At 40.8% G+C, this 14,953-nt stretch overlaps 2 protein-coding genes across 3 annotated transcripts; both read left to right on the forward strand.

The window, feature by feature from the left end:
• Positions 1 to 7,120: 7,120 nt before the first annotated feature.
• ppp1r27a (protein phosphatase 1, regulatory subunit 27a) lies at positions 7,121 to 11,839 on the forward strand. Of its 2 annotated transcripts, XM_018756330.2 has the most exons (4): positions 7,123 to 7,796; positions 8,186 to 8,336; positions 8,554 to 8,633; positions 11,769 to 11,839. In XM_018756330.2, coding segments are annotated over exons 1-4 (588 nt in total). In that variant the 5' UTR covers positions 7,123 to 7,441; the 3' UTR covers positions 11,771 to 11,839. The 2 variants fall into 2 exon arrangements, with proteins under 2 accessions (XP_018611838.1, XP_018611846.1); XM_018756322.2 differs by lacking the exon at positions 11,769 to 11,839 and having other exon boundaries at positions 7,121 to 7,796; positions 8,554 to 9,662.
• On the forward strand, positions 10,360 to 14,500 carry LOC108936773 (mapk-regulated corepressor-interacting protein 1-like). Its single transcript, XM_018756340.1, has 5 exons — positions 10,360 to 10,487; positions 11,769 to 11,839; positions 11,961 to 12,079; positions 12,907 to 13,002; positions 13,265 to 14,500. Exons 2-5 carry the CDS (start codon positions 11,832 to 11,834, stop codon positions 13,327 to 13,329), a joined length of 288 nt encoding a protein of 95 aa, XP_018611856.1. The 5' UTR covers positions 10,360 to 10,487; positions 11,769 to 11,831; the 3' UTR covers positions 13,330 to 14,500.
• Positions 14,501 to 14,953: the final 453 nt, after the last annotated feature.

Below are 14,953 nucleotides of genomic sequence, written 5' to 3' on the forward strand. Positions count from 1 at the left end.
TGACATACAGTATCTGTATTGTAAAGATGATAATCTGTTGGTAAACAAATTGAAACGATGACTCCTTTAATACACTTTGTTATCCAAGAAATCAGCATGTCTTTTCCAGCTTGAGCAATTAATATTTATTCAGTGTTTTCTATATAGACATGAAAAACCACAGATGTTGGTGGATTATTTGTGGGGGCTGTATTGTGTGCTCACGTGGAAGAAGGCAAGGGTTCAAACAGCTTTTAATGTACCCTATGGTCAATACTTTAAGATAAGTATTCCAGTTTATTTCAGCAGAGAAAGGTGTGTTGAAACGAGTACATAAGGCATCTGGTGGTAGCTGAAAGATGTCTAGCTGGCCTGACAATAACAACTGAGTATGATGTTGTGTATTTACATTATGTCAACATAGAATAGCAGTTTTGTTGGTAAGAAGGTAATGTGGAGACAAAGACTCTCATACTGGAGTCTTATGGTCAGCAGTTTGAAAACCCACTGCTGCTGTTTTACCCTTGGACAACATACTTTCTCTGGAGTGGTACAATAAGAATACCCTGCTCTGTAAATGGGTGAATAATTATGAAATAAATGTCAAAAATAATCACTGAGATTTTGTTTATCTATGATTTTATCAAAACTCAAACCACACTTTAACAGCAATTAATGGAGAAATGGTGATAATTATAAAGGTTTCACAAACTGTTTCGTAAGGTGCTACATTTTAACTCAGCACACCAGGTAATATCTTTATTTTAAAGGTATATTAGCTGTAGGCCAATGCATTTAACATTTGTTCCAAGAGGTTAATTTCTGTCTTAATCCATACAAACCTTTTGCTTTTCCAACATGCAATTTTAATTCAGGAAGAACACCTTGTGCTTTCTATTTTATTTCACGTTTTCTCTGTCACGTAACATGATCTGATCCCTCTTCTGTCTTACACAAGATGCCAAACACTTAATCGGCTACACTGTCTAAAACCGTCGTGTTGACCCCCATGAAATGCATTCTGGGGAAATTCTGTCTCTGACTTTGCCATACGTAATCAACCCTGGATGTTCTGTCATGAAGGGTGAAGTCACAGAGGTAAGATCACCTTTCAAGTTTTGTTTACTATGCCATTTTAAGAATTACATTACCAGCCTTTGACAGCCATTGTCAGTGTCCATGCAATAATACACAGATGTATTTAAGTTTTATGTAGACGACTGTCATTTAGTGTCACTCAGTCTAATGCTTTAATTAGTTTATTTATTTTTTAGATTTTAATAAACATGAGTATAAAATATTTTGTTGAGTTCAGTCATGTATCACACCTATAGCATGAAAAATGAATTCATTGGTTACCTTACAGTAACAGTCATTAGAGTAATCACAGTTCAACAAGTGTCTTTTTGTCAAACTGGCACAGTGGTACAGCAAGTAGAGCTGGTGCCTAACAACTCCTGGCCTCTGGGTTTGGAGCGGAGTTCCAATCCAGCTCTGTTTCTGCGGAGTTTGCATAATCTCCCTGTGTTCGTGTGGATTTTCTTCGACGTTCCAATGGCCCATGAGCAATATGTTATCGCCCTTGAAGGACAAAGCTGTTAAGATACTGAACAAATTTCAGATCAGTCTGACAATAAGGTTTAATTGTATGTTATCTGGGGGTGTGGTGGCGCAGTGGGTTGGACCACAGTCCTGCTCTCTGGTGGGTCTGGGGTTCAAGTCCCGCTTGGGGTGCCTTGTGACGGACTGGTGTCCCGTCCTGGGTGTGTCCCCTCCCCCTCCGGCCTTATGCCCTGTGTTACCGGGTAGGCTCTGGTTCCCTGTGACCCCGTATGGGACGAGCGGTTCTGAAAGTGTGTGTGTGTGTTATCTTATTAATGGGAGAAAGCAGAGGCAAACCACTGTACCTGTTTTTACTATGAAGACCATGTCAGTGGTCACTAAGAGCTGCCATTGACTGATTGGCACGTACCCACCCAACTGTTGTTCCTGTACTTGTGATTATTATGCAACTTGTTAAATTTAAGCAGATGTATAGAAAGTCAAAGATATTATTAAACACAAAAATACTGTAGGGTGTGGTGTGTCTGAAATTACACATTTAACTGAAGTAGCTTATTTAAAGCAAAATAAAAGAAAATTTTCGAAGTTGCCTATTCTTGGCCCACGTATTTCGACTTGCTGATGTTCATAGTATTCTATTTAATTGCTTTAATGGTCAAGTTGGAACACAAGTTTTTTAATCTAAACTAAAATCTTTTGACTAATGCTTGGATATTTCAGGTCAGAATAATAACTTTTATCATACATAATTACGCATCCTCTGCTTTCTTTTTAATTTTAATATTGTTTCAGATGTGCAGTGAATTCTTCTGAAGTTCAAGTTTTAGTGAGGTATATACAGCAGTTTGATAGATTTGTGCGTTGCTCCCATAGATATATCACATTCTATGGAAAACAGGAGGTGATCACATGATAGAAATTTTCAGAGAACAATTGACTTAAGTCATTTTACATATAGAAGTTAAAAAATAATTAACTTTGAATGAAAAACTCTTTTTTCCTTAATTAATTGGGAAACTTGACTTATTCTTTATTATGCTATTACACAGTGCTAACACCATACTGTGAAAGCCTGATGTATCAGTTTTCTTAAAGAAGTGAAAGGTAGATTAAGGTCAGTAAGTATATAGGTTTCACAGTTGCTGTAGTGAAATTGCTGTTTGTGGGCTCCAGTACTCAGAGACTGATGACTTCCAGAGCTCCCTAAACACCTTGCAGGAGGTCGGTCTGAGCTGTCAGTCGATCTCACACCAGGCAAAGCACTGAGTAACTTTCTATTATCTTCTTCATAATGTGTCATATGGAGGTGTTGACCCTCATCTATTTCTTGTAATGGTTTGGTCCATGTTACGAACACTCAGTTTGGTCAATTCTCCTCTCTGTTGTGGGCTCCTCAGATTTCCATTTCCTCTGCTGAGAACTGAAGTGCGGTGGTGTCACAAAGATCCTCCAGCTTGGTAAGAAAGTCAGAGTTTGAGACATTGCCTTGAAGAAAAAAATCTTTGTCCTTAAAAAAAACATTTTTAAAAAATAAAAAATTTACCTCCCCCCCTACTTTAGCTTTATGAAGAAGAAGATGAGTGCATTGATTCCCTTCATACATTGAAAGTATGTCTATATGCTAGGTCAAAATGTTGTGTGTATTTTTTTAGTTCTGCTCTGCTTTTCTCTGTTCTCTTGAAACTTGTCTGAAAACTTAGAAGGATACGGTCTACATACCTACCTTGTGACCTTTGTTACCACAGTAACCGTGTGGGGAACCGAACTGAAGAATACTGTGCAACAGTCAGGAGAGCACTCAGAGAATGCCACGAAGTTGCACTTTCTTTTCTTAATATTCCACAGTAACAATGTACGTACAACACATATCCAATTCAGGGAAACTGTGAATCGCGTTTGTCAAGGGAAGGGTGACGTACCATTTGGCCATTATTGTAGTTTTTCACCCTTCTCAGCGAAACCCTTGAAAATGTTGTAAATAAGCAGTAAATAATGCAATTTACGATACCCTTTCTCCTCTGCCAGAGAGTGTGGTCTCCAACGTGTGCTACAACTGCAGCTGCTGTTCCATCTGATTGCTTTGAATTCTTAAAGCGCACCAGCATTCGCCAACAACATTCCCAATACCATGTGCTCATACATGTGTAATTCTGTCACAAGAAATAGTTCACGCCCCCGCACAGTTGCGAAGTACTGATGGTTAGGCTTGTTTTTCAGTTAGCTAGCCCTCACCACCTCCTGCGCCCGGTCACACGGTCGCGCTCCTGATCCTGGGTCGCTCTCTTTGGCTGCGTCCGGACTTGTTGGCAAGGAGCAAACATTAAAACACAACAAGCTGTTTTAAACCTACAGTGACCCTCAGCCTGACAGTCTTCCTAGAGCTGAATAGAATCAGGTGTACCTCCCACCTCAGTGAAGACTGTTGACCTTGTTTTGGGCCTTGTATAAAAGGTACCAGTACGAGTCTGTTTCACTGAAAGCAAGTGAATTTTTACTGCTGAAAGTATGCGGGCTATGCGGTGTATTCTGGGTCAGTTGGTATGTGTCTCGTTTCACAGGCCACATTGCCATTTTTAGTAAGAGGCAGCCCCTCGTGGGCACAAAGAGGTCAGTCTGGGTGGTCTCCATTGGTTGTTCTGGGAATCTTAACCCCTGCAAAGAAAAGCATCCCAATGTGGATATGCAAATAGTGGAGCATCACAGAAGAATAGCAGGGCGAGGCACTTTAATGGCTTATTCACAGGTGAAAGAGGTCTGTGCTATATCCAGAGGAGGGCGGCACTTGGACACGGGCCATGCTAGGAGAACAACTGGCCCACTGCTCATTGGCATACTGTCAAAGAAACGGCTGGTTAGCAGCCTTACACACAGATCTGCTGGGAGGGGCCCAGTCATCTGTGGGGTGGCTCATTCCATCTCCATCCCCAGCAGAAAGAGAACCATGTGGTCAAGCTGTAAACCGAAACTGGACAGATGTTGAAAGCTTTCGCCCATGCACAGTCATGTATTGCAAGAGCATTAAAATTCACACAGGCTCTCTTTCAAAGAAAATGTTTAATTCTTAACATGTTGAAATTAAGTATGTTCAATGTATACATTAATGTGAAGTACAAATCATATGCATTTGTAAGAAGATTAATTTCTGAGATAGACAGTGTTTACATTCACTGTAGCAACCTGCTTTTTTTTTGTCGTTGGCCAGTTTTTTCAACATCGGTGCCCCATGGTCTCAGAACATGTTGCTCTGTTGCTTTCGTGCATACGTGACTGCAAGTGTTCCTATGTATAGACTGCAGCGCGTACAGGGAACTGAGCTGTCCACTCCAAGCCCTTCGAGATGGGTGAGTGATCACGTCTCCCTGGCTCATTTCCAAGGGTGACAGCCATAGTAACAAACAAACACATCCCACTGGCCCATCCCCTTCCTTCCTCAAAAGTACTTCCTTATAAGAACCTGTGGCACATCACTTCAAGAAGTAGGCTGGCACTGCCTTGCAGGGTCCAAACCGATTCATATCATGACTGAATTTCTATCCGTGCTGCAGGCCTCCCCCCTGGCCAGCTAGTTAATTATTATCTATGGCTTGTGTATAGCTTTTGGATAGAAAATACTCTATATCTATATGTCCTGCCTTGATTCTTACATAGAGGAGTGTGGGGATTTAAAATGTTAAGTTGTTTCTTTGAACATTATAGCTAAAGCCAGTTGCTGCTTAATGTGTCCAGAGGTCAGGTAGCTCTGCGCACAAAAGCTTGTCTGAGTCACGACCCACTGCCACTGGGATTCTCTGCTGTTGCTTGGAACTGAATGCATACAGTTGAGTGAGCTGTCCAAGATCCGGGGACATTAGGCTCGCGCCGGATCTTCCTGGCTCATGCAGGTCCAGTCCAGCTGAGGTTCAGCTGCCGGTGATGTGAAGCATTTCGGGACACGCTACACGTACTCAGCTCTCAAAACCCTACTTCTATTTGAGGAGCAGTGTCGTAAACAGCTGCTGTGGTCATTATTAATCTATTTGGTATCGCGGAATAAAAAATGTTACCTCTTACAGTAAATACTTGGAGGAGTCACTTATACAGGAATTCCCAGCCTGTCGTGAGAAGTCATCTTGTGGAAACTGGTAATTTCTCAAATATTTTCAAAGTTTGGCACTATGCAGTTCTGCAAGTGATTGTTTTTTCTTTTTTAAAGAAATCTGATTAACTCAAAATACAGATCTTAAATTCTGGGCATGAGCTTTAGAATTAGCTAAGACTTGGGCTTGAGACTTTAGCTTTAATAATGTAACAGATTTTATCTGTTGGTCAAACAAATATAGGAAGCTGTCACACATCTGTTTTGGGTGCTTCAAAATCCATGATTCACTTCTTTGGATCCAATATTCAGAATATTTACTAGACTCAAAAGTCCTTTGCCCACCTTGGTCCTAGAGCTGTGAAAATTGTTCATTTGAAAACGACTTCACCAGGATTAACCTAGCATGCATGTGCTCAAAGATGATCTTGGGGGGAATTTTATGTAAACTTATACTTTCTGACCTTCTGAACACTGTGTGAAGTGAAGGGTTAAATTTAGCATCTATTGCCAAAGACTGGGGGGTGCGGTGGCGCGGTGGCGCAGTGGCGCAGTGGGTTGGACCACAGTCCTGCTCTCCAGTGGGTCTGGGGTTCGAGTCCCGCTTGGGGTGCCTTGCGACGGACTGGCGTCCCGTCCTGGGTGTGTCCCCTCCTCCTCCAGCCTTACGCCTTGTGTTACCGGGTAGGCTCCGGTTCCCTGTGACCCCGTAAGGGACAAGCGGTTCTGAAAGTAAGTGTGCGCGTGCGTGTGTGTGCGCCAAAGACTGGCTAACAGTTGGCAAAGACTGAGGCAGCACAGATTTTAGAATACATAAAAGCTTTAAATTGCATCAGATGAAATGAAGAAATAAAAATGATCAAACAGGGACAGCTGGTAGCATAATGGTTAGCCCTACTGCCTTTGGACTCCAAAGGTTGCAAGTTCCATCCCCACCTGTGGCTGTAGTACCCTTGAGCAGAGTACTTACCCTAAATCTCTCCAGTAAAATAACCCAGCTATACAAATGGGTAAATAATTGTAGGTAGACTAACATTGTAAGTTCCTTTGGAGAACAACATCAGTTAAATGTGTATCTTCCTATTGCACCATCTACTGAACATGTGGGGGAGGAAATACAGTCATGTGGCAGTGGAGAAACTTTTAGAACATAAGGTGAGACTGGACTGACATTACACTCTTAACAAAGGTACATGAACCAAACTGCATCAAAGAAAACATTCAGTTCACATGTCCTGTTTCTTAGCCACTCCACCAGTGGCTTCATTTAGAATTGTGGATCTGTAGAGTGAAATGTTCGGAAAGGTTTTAATCTTTAGAAGTATAACTGAAGGTCTCGGGGGGTCGTGCTGAACAAATACCTATCCTCTCCTGCACCCTTCCCTGGCTGTTTTGGACTCATGAGTTGTAACGGGGCTCAGTGGCTTGTGACTGGGTGGTGGGAGGGACAAGTCAGCAGCCACTCATTTTGCCACCAAAGGCACTTGATATGTGAGGTGATGGCCCCTAAAATAACCTCTGAGAGGGTATATAGAAGACTAGCAAGCACATGATCATCAGAGGACTTTTCCCACTGTCTGACAGTAATCTGAAAAGAGACTTACAGGACCCATAGAGAGAGGAGTGCTGGCACACAAGACAGTGAAGGGAGGACATGTAAAGGAAATATATCAAACAGAGTACTGAAGAAAGTGTACTGAAGTGCAGAGGATATTTGCAATTTTGACTTATCTGGATTGTACAGTTTTCTTGGACTTCTTCTTCCTCTTCTGTTTCCCGAACCGTTCAAAGCGGGAAAGGAAGACAGTGAAACCGAGTGCAATCATGAAGGACAGTTTCCATTACCCCATGTTGTCGAGCATGCAGCACAGTCACTACACACCAGCAAAGTACACACTTTCACCTTACACGCCCACTCACTACGCACAACGGCATTACACATCTTCACAGTACACCCCCAGGCAGTACACACCAACGCGGTACACCCGTACTCAGTGCAGCTCTACACGGTACACCACTTCAGACCATAAGCCTTCCATGGCGTCAGTCAAGCCAGCACGCACCGTCCACTTTCCCAATGACGTCGTCTTCCAGGACCACATTCGACAGGGGGACCTGGAGCAGATTGGTCGATTCATCAGGGCTAGGAAGGTGCGGCTGGATACCGTCTACCTGTCCGGTGAGTTTCATCCCTAGCTTTCAAGGATTATTCACAAAGGGTTCTGGGTTCAAGGTGTTTACTGGGGCCTCGTTCTATGCTTCTTCTGCTTCAGCAGTTCCCATAAACACAGCAGGATTTGTAGTGAGCAACAAACACGTTGTTTCCCCTAGAAACACTGGACTTTTCCTCTGAACTTCTTTAGTATCTGAATATTTCATCACACTTAAAAAAATGTCTCTACCACTGAAAAAACTAGATGGACAATTTTATGTTTTTTCCATGTTTTATAATAAATCTCAAATGAAACTGGGGACCCTCAGCTGCAGGCTTAGATTTGACTCTTCATGTAGCATTCCCGTGTGGTGTTTCTATGGGTTTTCCATACTGATGTGCACCACCTCCCTCAGGTATGGCAGCGCTGCATGAGGCTGTCCTCTCAGGAAACCTGGAGTGTGTGAAGCTACTGGTGAAGTATGGGGCAGACATACACCAGAGGGATGAGGATGGCTGGACTCCTCTTCACATAGCCTGCAGCGACAGCTTCCCAGACATTGCCCGGTGAGGTGGTGGCATGGACTCACATGAATGCACATGCTCAAAATGACATGGACACATACACACATGTATACACACAAACTGAGACATACACCAATGTCATGGACATAATCCCACACACAAAATGTACTCATACGCACCAGTAACATAAAAAAGTATTTTCCCCACATATAGACTCCATGTGGGATGGGTGTTGACCTGTTTTTTCAATCTTCCCCAGGTTCCTGCTTTCTCAGGGGGCTAGCATGGAGGTGATGAATGAGAGTGGTGAAAAGCCAGTAGACCTCATTGACCCCGAATGTAAGGAGCTTGTCCGGCTATTTGAGGTTGGCTGTGTCTGAATCCAGACTCTCAGACAGCCTGGACCAAGTCTAAACCTCTGGCTTACTGATTGCCATAGCAAAAGAACCAGCACCTGAAATCAAATAAGCACTGACATGTCTTGATTCCTTGTTTCTCATTTAGAACTAGAAAGTAAATCTGGTTTGCTGGGGTGAGCGGTTCACCCTTGTATTGAGAGCAAAGGGTTGCTGTTTTCTGTGCTGTAATTCCTTTGTGGATGTCTTAATTTCTTGTCTGTTATTTAAACCAACCCCATCTGTCTCTCCTGGGGCTAGCATCATACTGCCATCTTAAATATCTGAAAAAATAGAAATAGCGCTTAGAGAAATATTTGAATTTTGCATTATAGAGAAGCTTGACGTATTTGGAGAAATGTCACATTGCACATGTCCACCAGCATATACAAAAAATGTGATTGTGTGTAGGAGATGGGCATGTCTTAGAGAGATGTAGTGTCTTCTCCTTTCCAAAGTTTAAATGGGTAAAAATGCTACAAACAGCCCTGGAGAGGTCTCAAGGATGTTGTGGACAGTGGCTACATCGCTGCAGAATTGTTCCCTCAGGTGCCCATTTGTGAGACTCAACAGAATATGGTAGCAACAGCATGTTTGTGGCCATTCTCATCATCCAGGACATACATTTGTTGTTTACTTGTTGAAAAGAGTAAAAAGTGGTTGCACTTTTAATTTTTATCTTTTTCACAAAACCCAGGAAGATTTAGATAAAAGTCGTGAGTGAAGCCTTCGGTGTAACTTGTCTTGGGGCATTTGTTTGATTTTCTTGCCTTTTTGTCTTGTTTTAGTTGAGAAAGACCGTATTTTGGTTACAGTATTCTTCATTAAAAAGAGAATTTATGCAATGAGTTCAGAACCATTGTGGACCTGAGAACACTGATATTTAGGTTTTCAAGCATTTTTCTTAACTAAAATGGCAACATGGCCATTAACATTTTTTGGAAAAGTCTTAAAACATTTCTTTTCTCACAAAATACCCTTTTAATAAAGTTTTTTAAGACAGTCATATGGAAATGTTTTGTCTCATTTGTATATTGTTTTTTGCTGTTACATACTAAATTATTATTAAGAAGAGTACAAAGTTACTGCAAAACCAAAAGTGAATGTTTCTATACTTTAAATTTCAGTTTGTCATCTAAACAACAGAAAAAATAATACTGGTTTATATGTTTTCAAGTTGTGTCAAAGTAAGTGATGTGTCAAGAGTAAATAGTTCACCTTGTCAACTATTAGCAATAGTATTCAGTGGATTTATACACAAATATTAGGGGTACATTAAGCTTAACTGAACAGCCCCCAACACATTTTTTAATCAAGAAGCACTTAAAGGTGCTTCTGCTCCAAATAAAAACCCCATCAAAGTATTCTTATAGCGAAAATATCCATAATGCACAAAGCCCTATTAAGAATGACTGTAGTGTTAAAATATTTTTGTTGCACTGAACAGGACAGGGAGCTTCAATTAATTATGAAAATTTGCTTTGAATTATTGTATTAATTTCAAGCTTCGAAAATATATGTACATAGTGAAGTAGTATGTTACACGCTGTAGACGGGATAATTCTATATTTTCGGGAACGATTCCTCAACCTAGTAAAACATAGTACATCATAGCTGCGTCTCTCAATTTCTAGCCCCTCTCAGACTAGGGGAGTCTCGTTTCCGTTTCCGGTGGCACCCGGAAGGTGTTGGTTGGCATTGGCAACGTTGCGACTGAGGGAGGCCCGTGGTGAATCAAAGCATAGAAAGTGAAAGAAAAACAAACAAAGGAAGAGAGTATCATAAATAACTGGAGTTTGTAAGTATGTTAACATGCGATTGACAAAGTTCAATTGATCTCGTTGTACTACTTTATTCCGGAAATGACTTCTGGGGCATTTTATAACGCCAACTCGACAGTGTTGTTTTTGCCGGCGTTGACCGTTAGCTTGTCAGAGATGATGGTAGCGGTGGATCATATTTACTGGTTCAGTAAGACTCAGTTCATCCATTTTGAAATACATGATTATGCAACTGACAGAAACGTTTTCTCCAAAGTGCCGTACAACTCAGAGTAAACAATCACAATGTGCTGTGCATGGAAACGCGATCGGGATTGTTGTAAAACACGTTTTTGCTCGATCATGTACCAGAAGAAGAAGAAGAGGCGATACCCGATTTATTTATTAGCATATAAAATGAGGATAAGTAGGTATTTCATTTGGAGATAAAACGGCTCTTCCACAATTGCGATCTGTTTAATTTAAATATGATGAATAGTTAACTAGCGTTATATTTCTCTGCTCTGGGGGCTTAACTAACAGTTCCTCAGACGTGATGATGCCTCACATTGTTGTTAGAGACACAGTGACCGTCTAAATTAATAAATCCCATCGGCGGTTGAAGGATTGGCAACACCACATTGCATCGATATTTGAAGATTTTACCCTGCAAATTTTTCCTGCGTGTGCTGTGCAACTACTTAACAGTGTCCTGAAAATATATGTATAACTATAAAAAGAATTAACGGAAAACCTGTACGGATCCTCAGCCACTTAGTTTACATTTAAAATATACACTGACACACAGTGACACCCTTAGCCAGTTGGGCAACGAGGAGAGAGTACTGTTCTGGAAGTATACATGAAATGGCTCTTGAGTAGCCGTTTAGATATTTGGGGGGCATAAGATTTTTAGCTCCAAGCAACCATAATTTTAAATCTTTATACTGTGACATTGGTAATTAAAAGGTCTTATTGCTGCTGGATGTAAAATGTCACATTAAAACGCAAAAGGGTTGAAATCTATCCACAAAGTCTCTCTGTAGTACCCGTATTGCTTATTATACCTATTCTCTGTAAGAGTAAGAGAATCAACTGCAAGATTTATATATACCATATATATATTGTATGTATTAATTATACATTGATTATATAATAAGTTTGTTATGGTGATTTTACTTGACAGCAGGTAGTGTGCTGGTATGGGTTGTCAGCTTGCAATCTGAAGGTTCCCACTTTTAATCCCTCTCTGTTGTATTATTATTATTATTATTATCATATTGTAAATATTGTAAATGACATGGTGGTTTATTTTGTAGGAAAACATCAGAAACTGACATCAACCAGAGACCAAACTGTGAGCTGTGTGAAGGGGGACAAAGATGAACAAGTAAGTGATGGGTGACTAATTTCTCACTTGATTCTGTAGTACTTCTTCATAGAATGGATTGCTGTACTTACTATTGCGTTGCCTGTCTGCTGCTGAGTGGTGACGAGTTGTCCTCTTGTAGTTCATCGACCCCTAGAATGGTTCTCAACTATAGACGGACTTCAAGCCCTCGCTCTCCACCGAACACAAATGAGCTCTTCACACCAGCACACGAGGAAAACGTGCGCTTCATTCATGACAGTGAGTAACAGCTTCCATGCCAACAGAGAAGACTGAGCCAGGCTGCTTGAACATTTACATTTTATCATTTACCGGTCAATTCCAAAGTGACTTAAAGCGTTAAGCTACCTACTATTATTTACCCATTTATACAACTGGGTACTTTTACTGGAGCACTTTAGGGTAAGTACCTTGCTCAGCATGAAGGTCGCAAGCCTTTAATGGCCATTTCACGTATGCTAGGCTATGATGTTTGGTAGGTTAGGTGTGATGAATGCATTTTCGACTTACGATATTTTCAACTTCTGATGGGTTTGCTGGAACGTAACCCCGTCGTAAGTTGGAGACCGTCTGTAATTTTGTTTGTTTTTGTATTTATTTTTGTTTTTAAGGTTACCATTAGTATGATGCGTACCCAAGATTAAAGAGTGGTACTGATTACGGTGGCACAGCATGTAGCGCTGCTGTCTCACAGCGCCTGGGTGGTGCAAGAGAATGTGGGTTCAATCCCCGCTCAGTCTGTGTGGAGTTTGCATGTTCTCCCCGTGTCTGCATGGGTTTCCTCCCACAGTCCAAAGACATGCTGTTCAGGTTTCCCCATAGTGTGTGAGTCTCACAGAGAGAGTGTGTTCCACTGATGTATGGATGAGTGACCCAGTGTAAGTAGTGTATGTAGCAGTGTAAGTCACCTTGGTGAATAAGGTGTGTGGGCTAGTAACACTAAAGAGTATCCGTTGTAAGTTGCATTGGAGAAAAGCATCTGCTAAGCGAATAAATGTAAATTACAGTGATGTGTTTTGTGTGTACTGTGCACCATGTACACATGTGCTGTCAATGCTGTCCCACAGCTTGGCAGTGTGTGCTGAAGGATATAAAGTCCCCACAGAACAGCGAGCGAGGACCTCAGGAGTACGTGGAAAAGAAGCCAAACCCCTCTCTACACTGTGAGCGCTCAAGAAAGATATTTTACTTTTAGTTTTTGTTGTCCTCTCTTTAAAAAGGCCTTCTTTCTAGTTCAGTTAGACGTATGTCTTTCGTACATGAAAGTGCAAGCAAGGCAGATGGAATTTGTCATGTTTATTTACGTCAGAATTTTTTAACGTTGTAAACGTAGAGAGAGTAGATTTTCTGTTGTTGACATAGCTGCTGTACTGTTTGTTTGATTTGGTTTTATTTTAACTGGTCACTCTCTCTCTACCCTTGTAGCATTCACACCAGTGGACTTAACTGACATCAAGAAACGGAACACACAAAACTCCAAGAAGTCTTAGTCTTTGTCTAGTTGTTCATGCTTTTATCCCCTATCTTCCATAGGAATGTCTCTTCCAATGGTTCTCTCTGTTAATTTGTCAGACAGCATGAGGACACTTAACAATGGCTCTATCTCCCGAGCGCTCCAGACTGATAGCCCTGCCCCCTTCAGCCCTCAAGGTTATTGATTTGAGGGCGTTTTATGAATCTCTCGCACATTCGTCACAGCCTTCTCCTTGCATCTTAAAACTGCCCTCAGTTCTGGATGGTTGGGAGAATAACAAGGCTGGGGTTTCATTTTCAGGGAATTTCCTCTTTCTGGAGTCCTCTTTTTTTTTTATTCAGACAGGGAGAATAAATATACATGCATATATATTTCCCTTTTCTGTAAATTCTTAATAGGACCAAAGCTGTGAGAAAGTGGCACTGACCAGTTAAAAAACAGTGAATTCCAAAGTCTCTCATGACACAGAATTTGCACATCACATGTGTTTGGTATCAAGACACACCAGGAAAGCCCAGAAATACATCCTCTCTCAGCTGATTATTTGGTATACTTTGGTAGAATAGATGACATGCTAGGTAGATGTGGATGAGTCAGCATATAGGGGGGGTTGAGACAACCATGTGTTTGTTTTAAACAAATTTCAATCTTCCATTGAAATAATATTTAAAATACAAATTAAAACATTCAAATCTGTTTGTAAATGCACTTTCATGTGTCAGTTTCAGGCCTTGCATTTTATGAATAGTGAAACTGTGTATTTCAACTGAACGTGAGACAGCTAAAGCTGGGTCCCCAACTTGAAAAGAAATGTTCTTTGTGGTGATAACTTTACAACTGCATTGTGTCTTCCTTGAGATGGACTACTGTTCATCAATATGGTTATTACTTTGGCACGCTCAAGACAATTGTCTTTTTAATGAATAAAATGTTTCATGAATGATTTTCTGGAGTGCATATTTTAAAGGGCAGTATGTAATTTTTTTCTTGAGCTAACAAATCTCAGATTTGTATTTAAATAGTCCTATTCTAATGCTAATAGTGAGAAGTTCAGCACTCTTCAGATGCAAAACAGAAAACAAGAGGTTTTTCCCCATGCATACAGTACACAAGGAAAGGGCGTATTACTGTCCTTTGCAAGTCAAGAGATGGGAAAACGGTTCAGATGAATACAACTTTCAGAGGACTGTTATTTGGGAGTGTGCTCTGTGTAAATAAAGCTTTCATACAAAATTTTTTTCCTTGTATTTTATTTAAGTTCACGATGTACTGTTTCATCAAAGTACTGCTGTTTAAATTCCAGGTAAAGGCACTTTCTGTGCGTTTCACTGTTGTAAGAAAATACATACGAAACGAAAGTGCCTCCTGAAGGGAGTAGAATTAACGATGTTATGCTAACAAAAATGAAACTGGTAGGAATTCACTCACTGTTTATTTTTAATTTCTATGGGGAAAAAAAATCATTTATAACCTTATGTCGCATCTATGGTCGTTCGTGGGTTTTACTTCTCGTTTTTCTATTAATTGTATAGATAACTCGCTTTGTATTCGTTGCTTTTTGTATGTAAAGTTGTCAACGTGAAATACAAGTTGGCCCACTTAACTGCATTACAGGTATACAATGACGTCACTGTGACGTT

This window comes from Scleropages formosus, chromosome 8 (assembly GCF_900964775.1).
Source record: "Scleropages formosus chromosome 8, fSclFor1.1, whole genome shotgun sequence".
Classification (NCBI taxonomy): Eukaryota; Metazoa; Chordata; class Actinopteri; order Osteoglossiformes; family Osteoglossidae; genus Scleropages; species Scleropages formosus.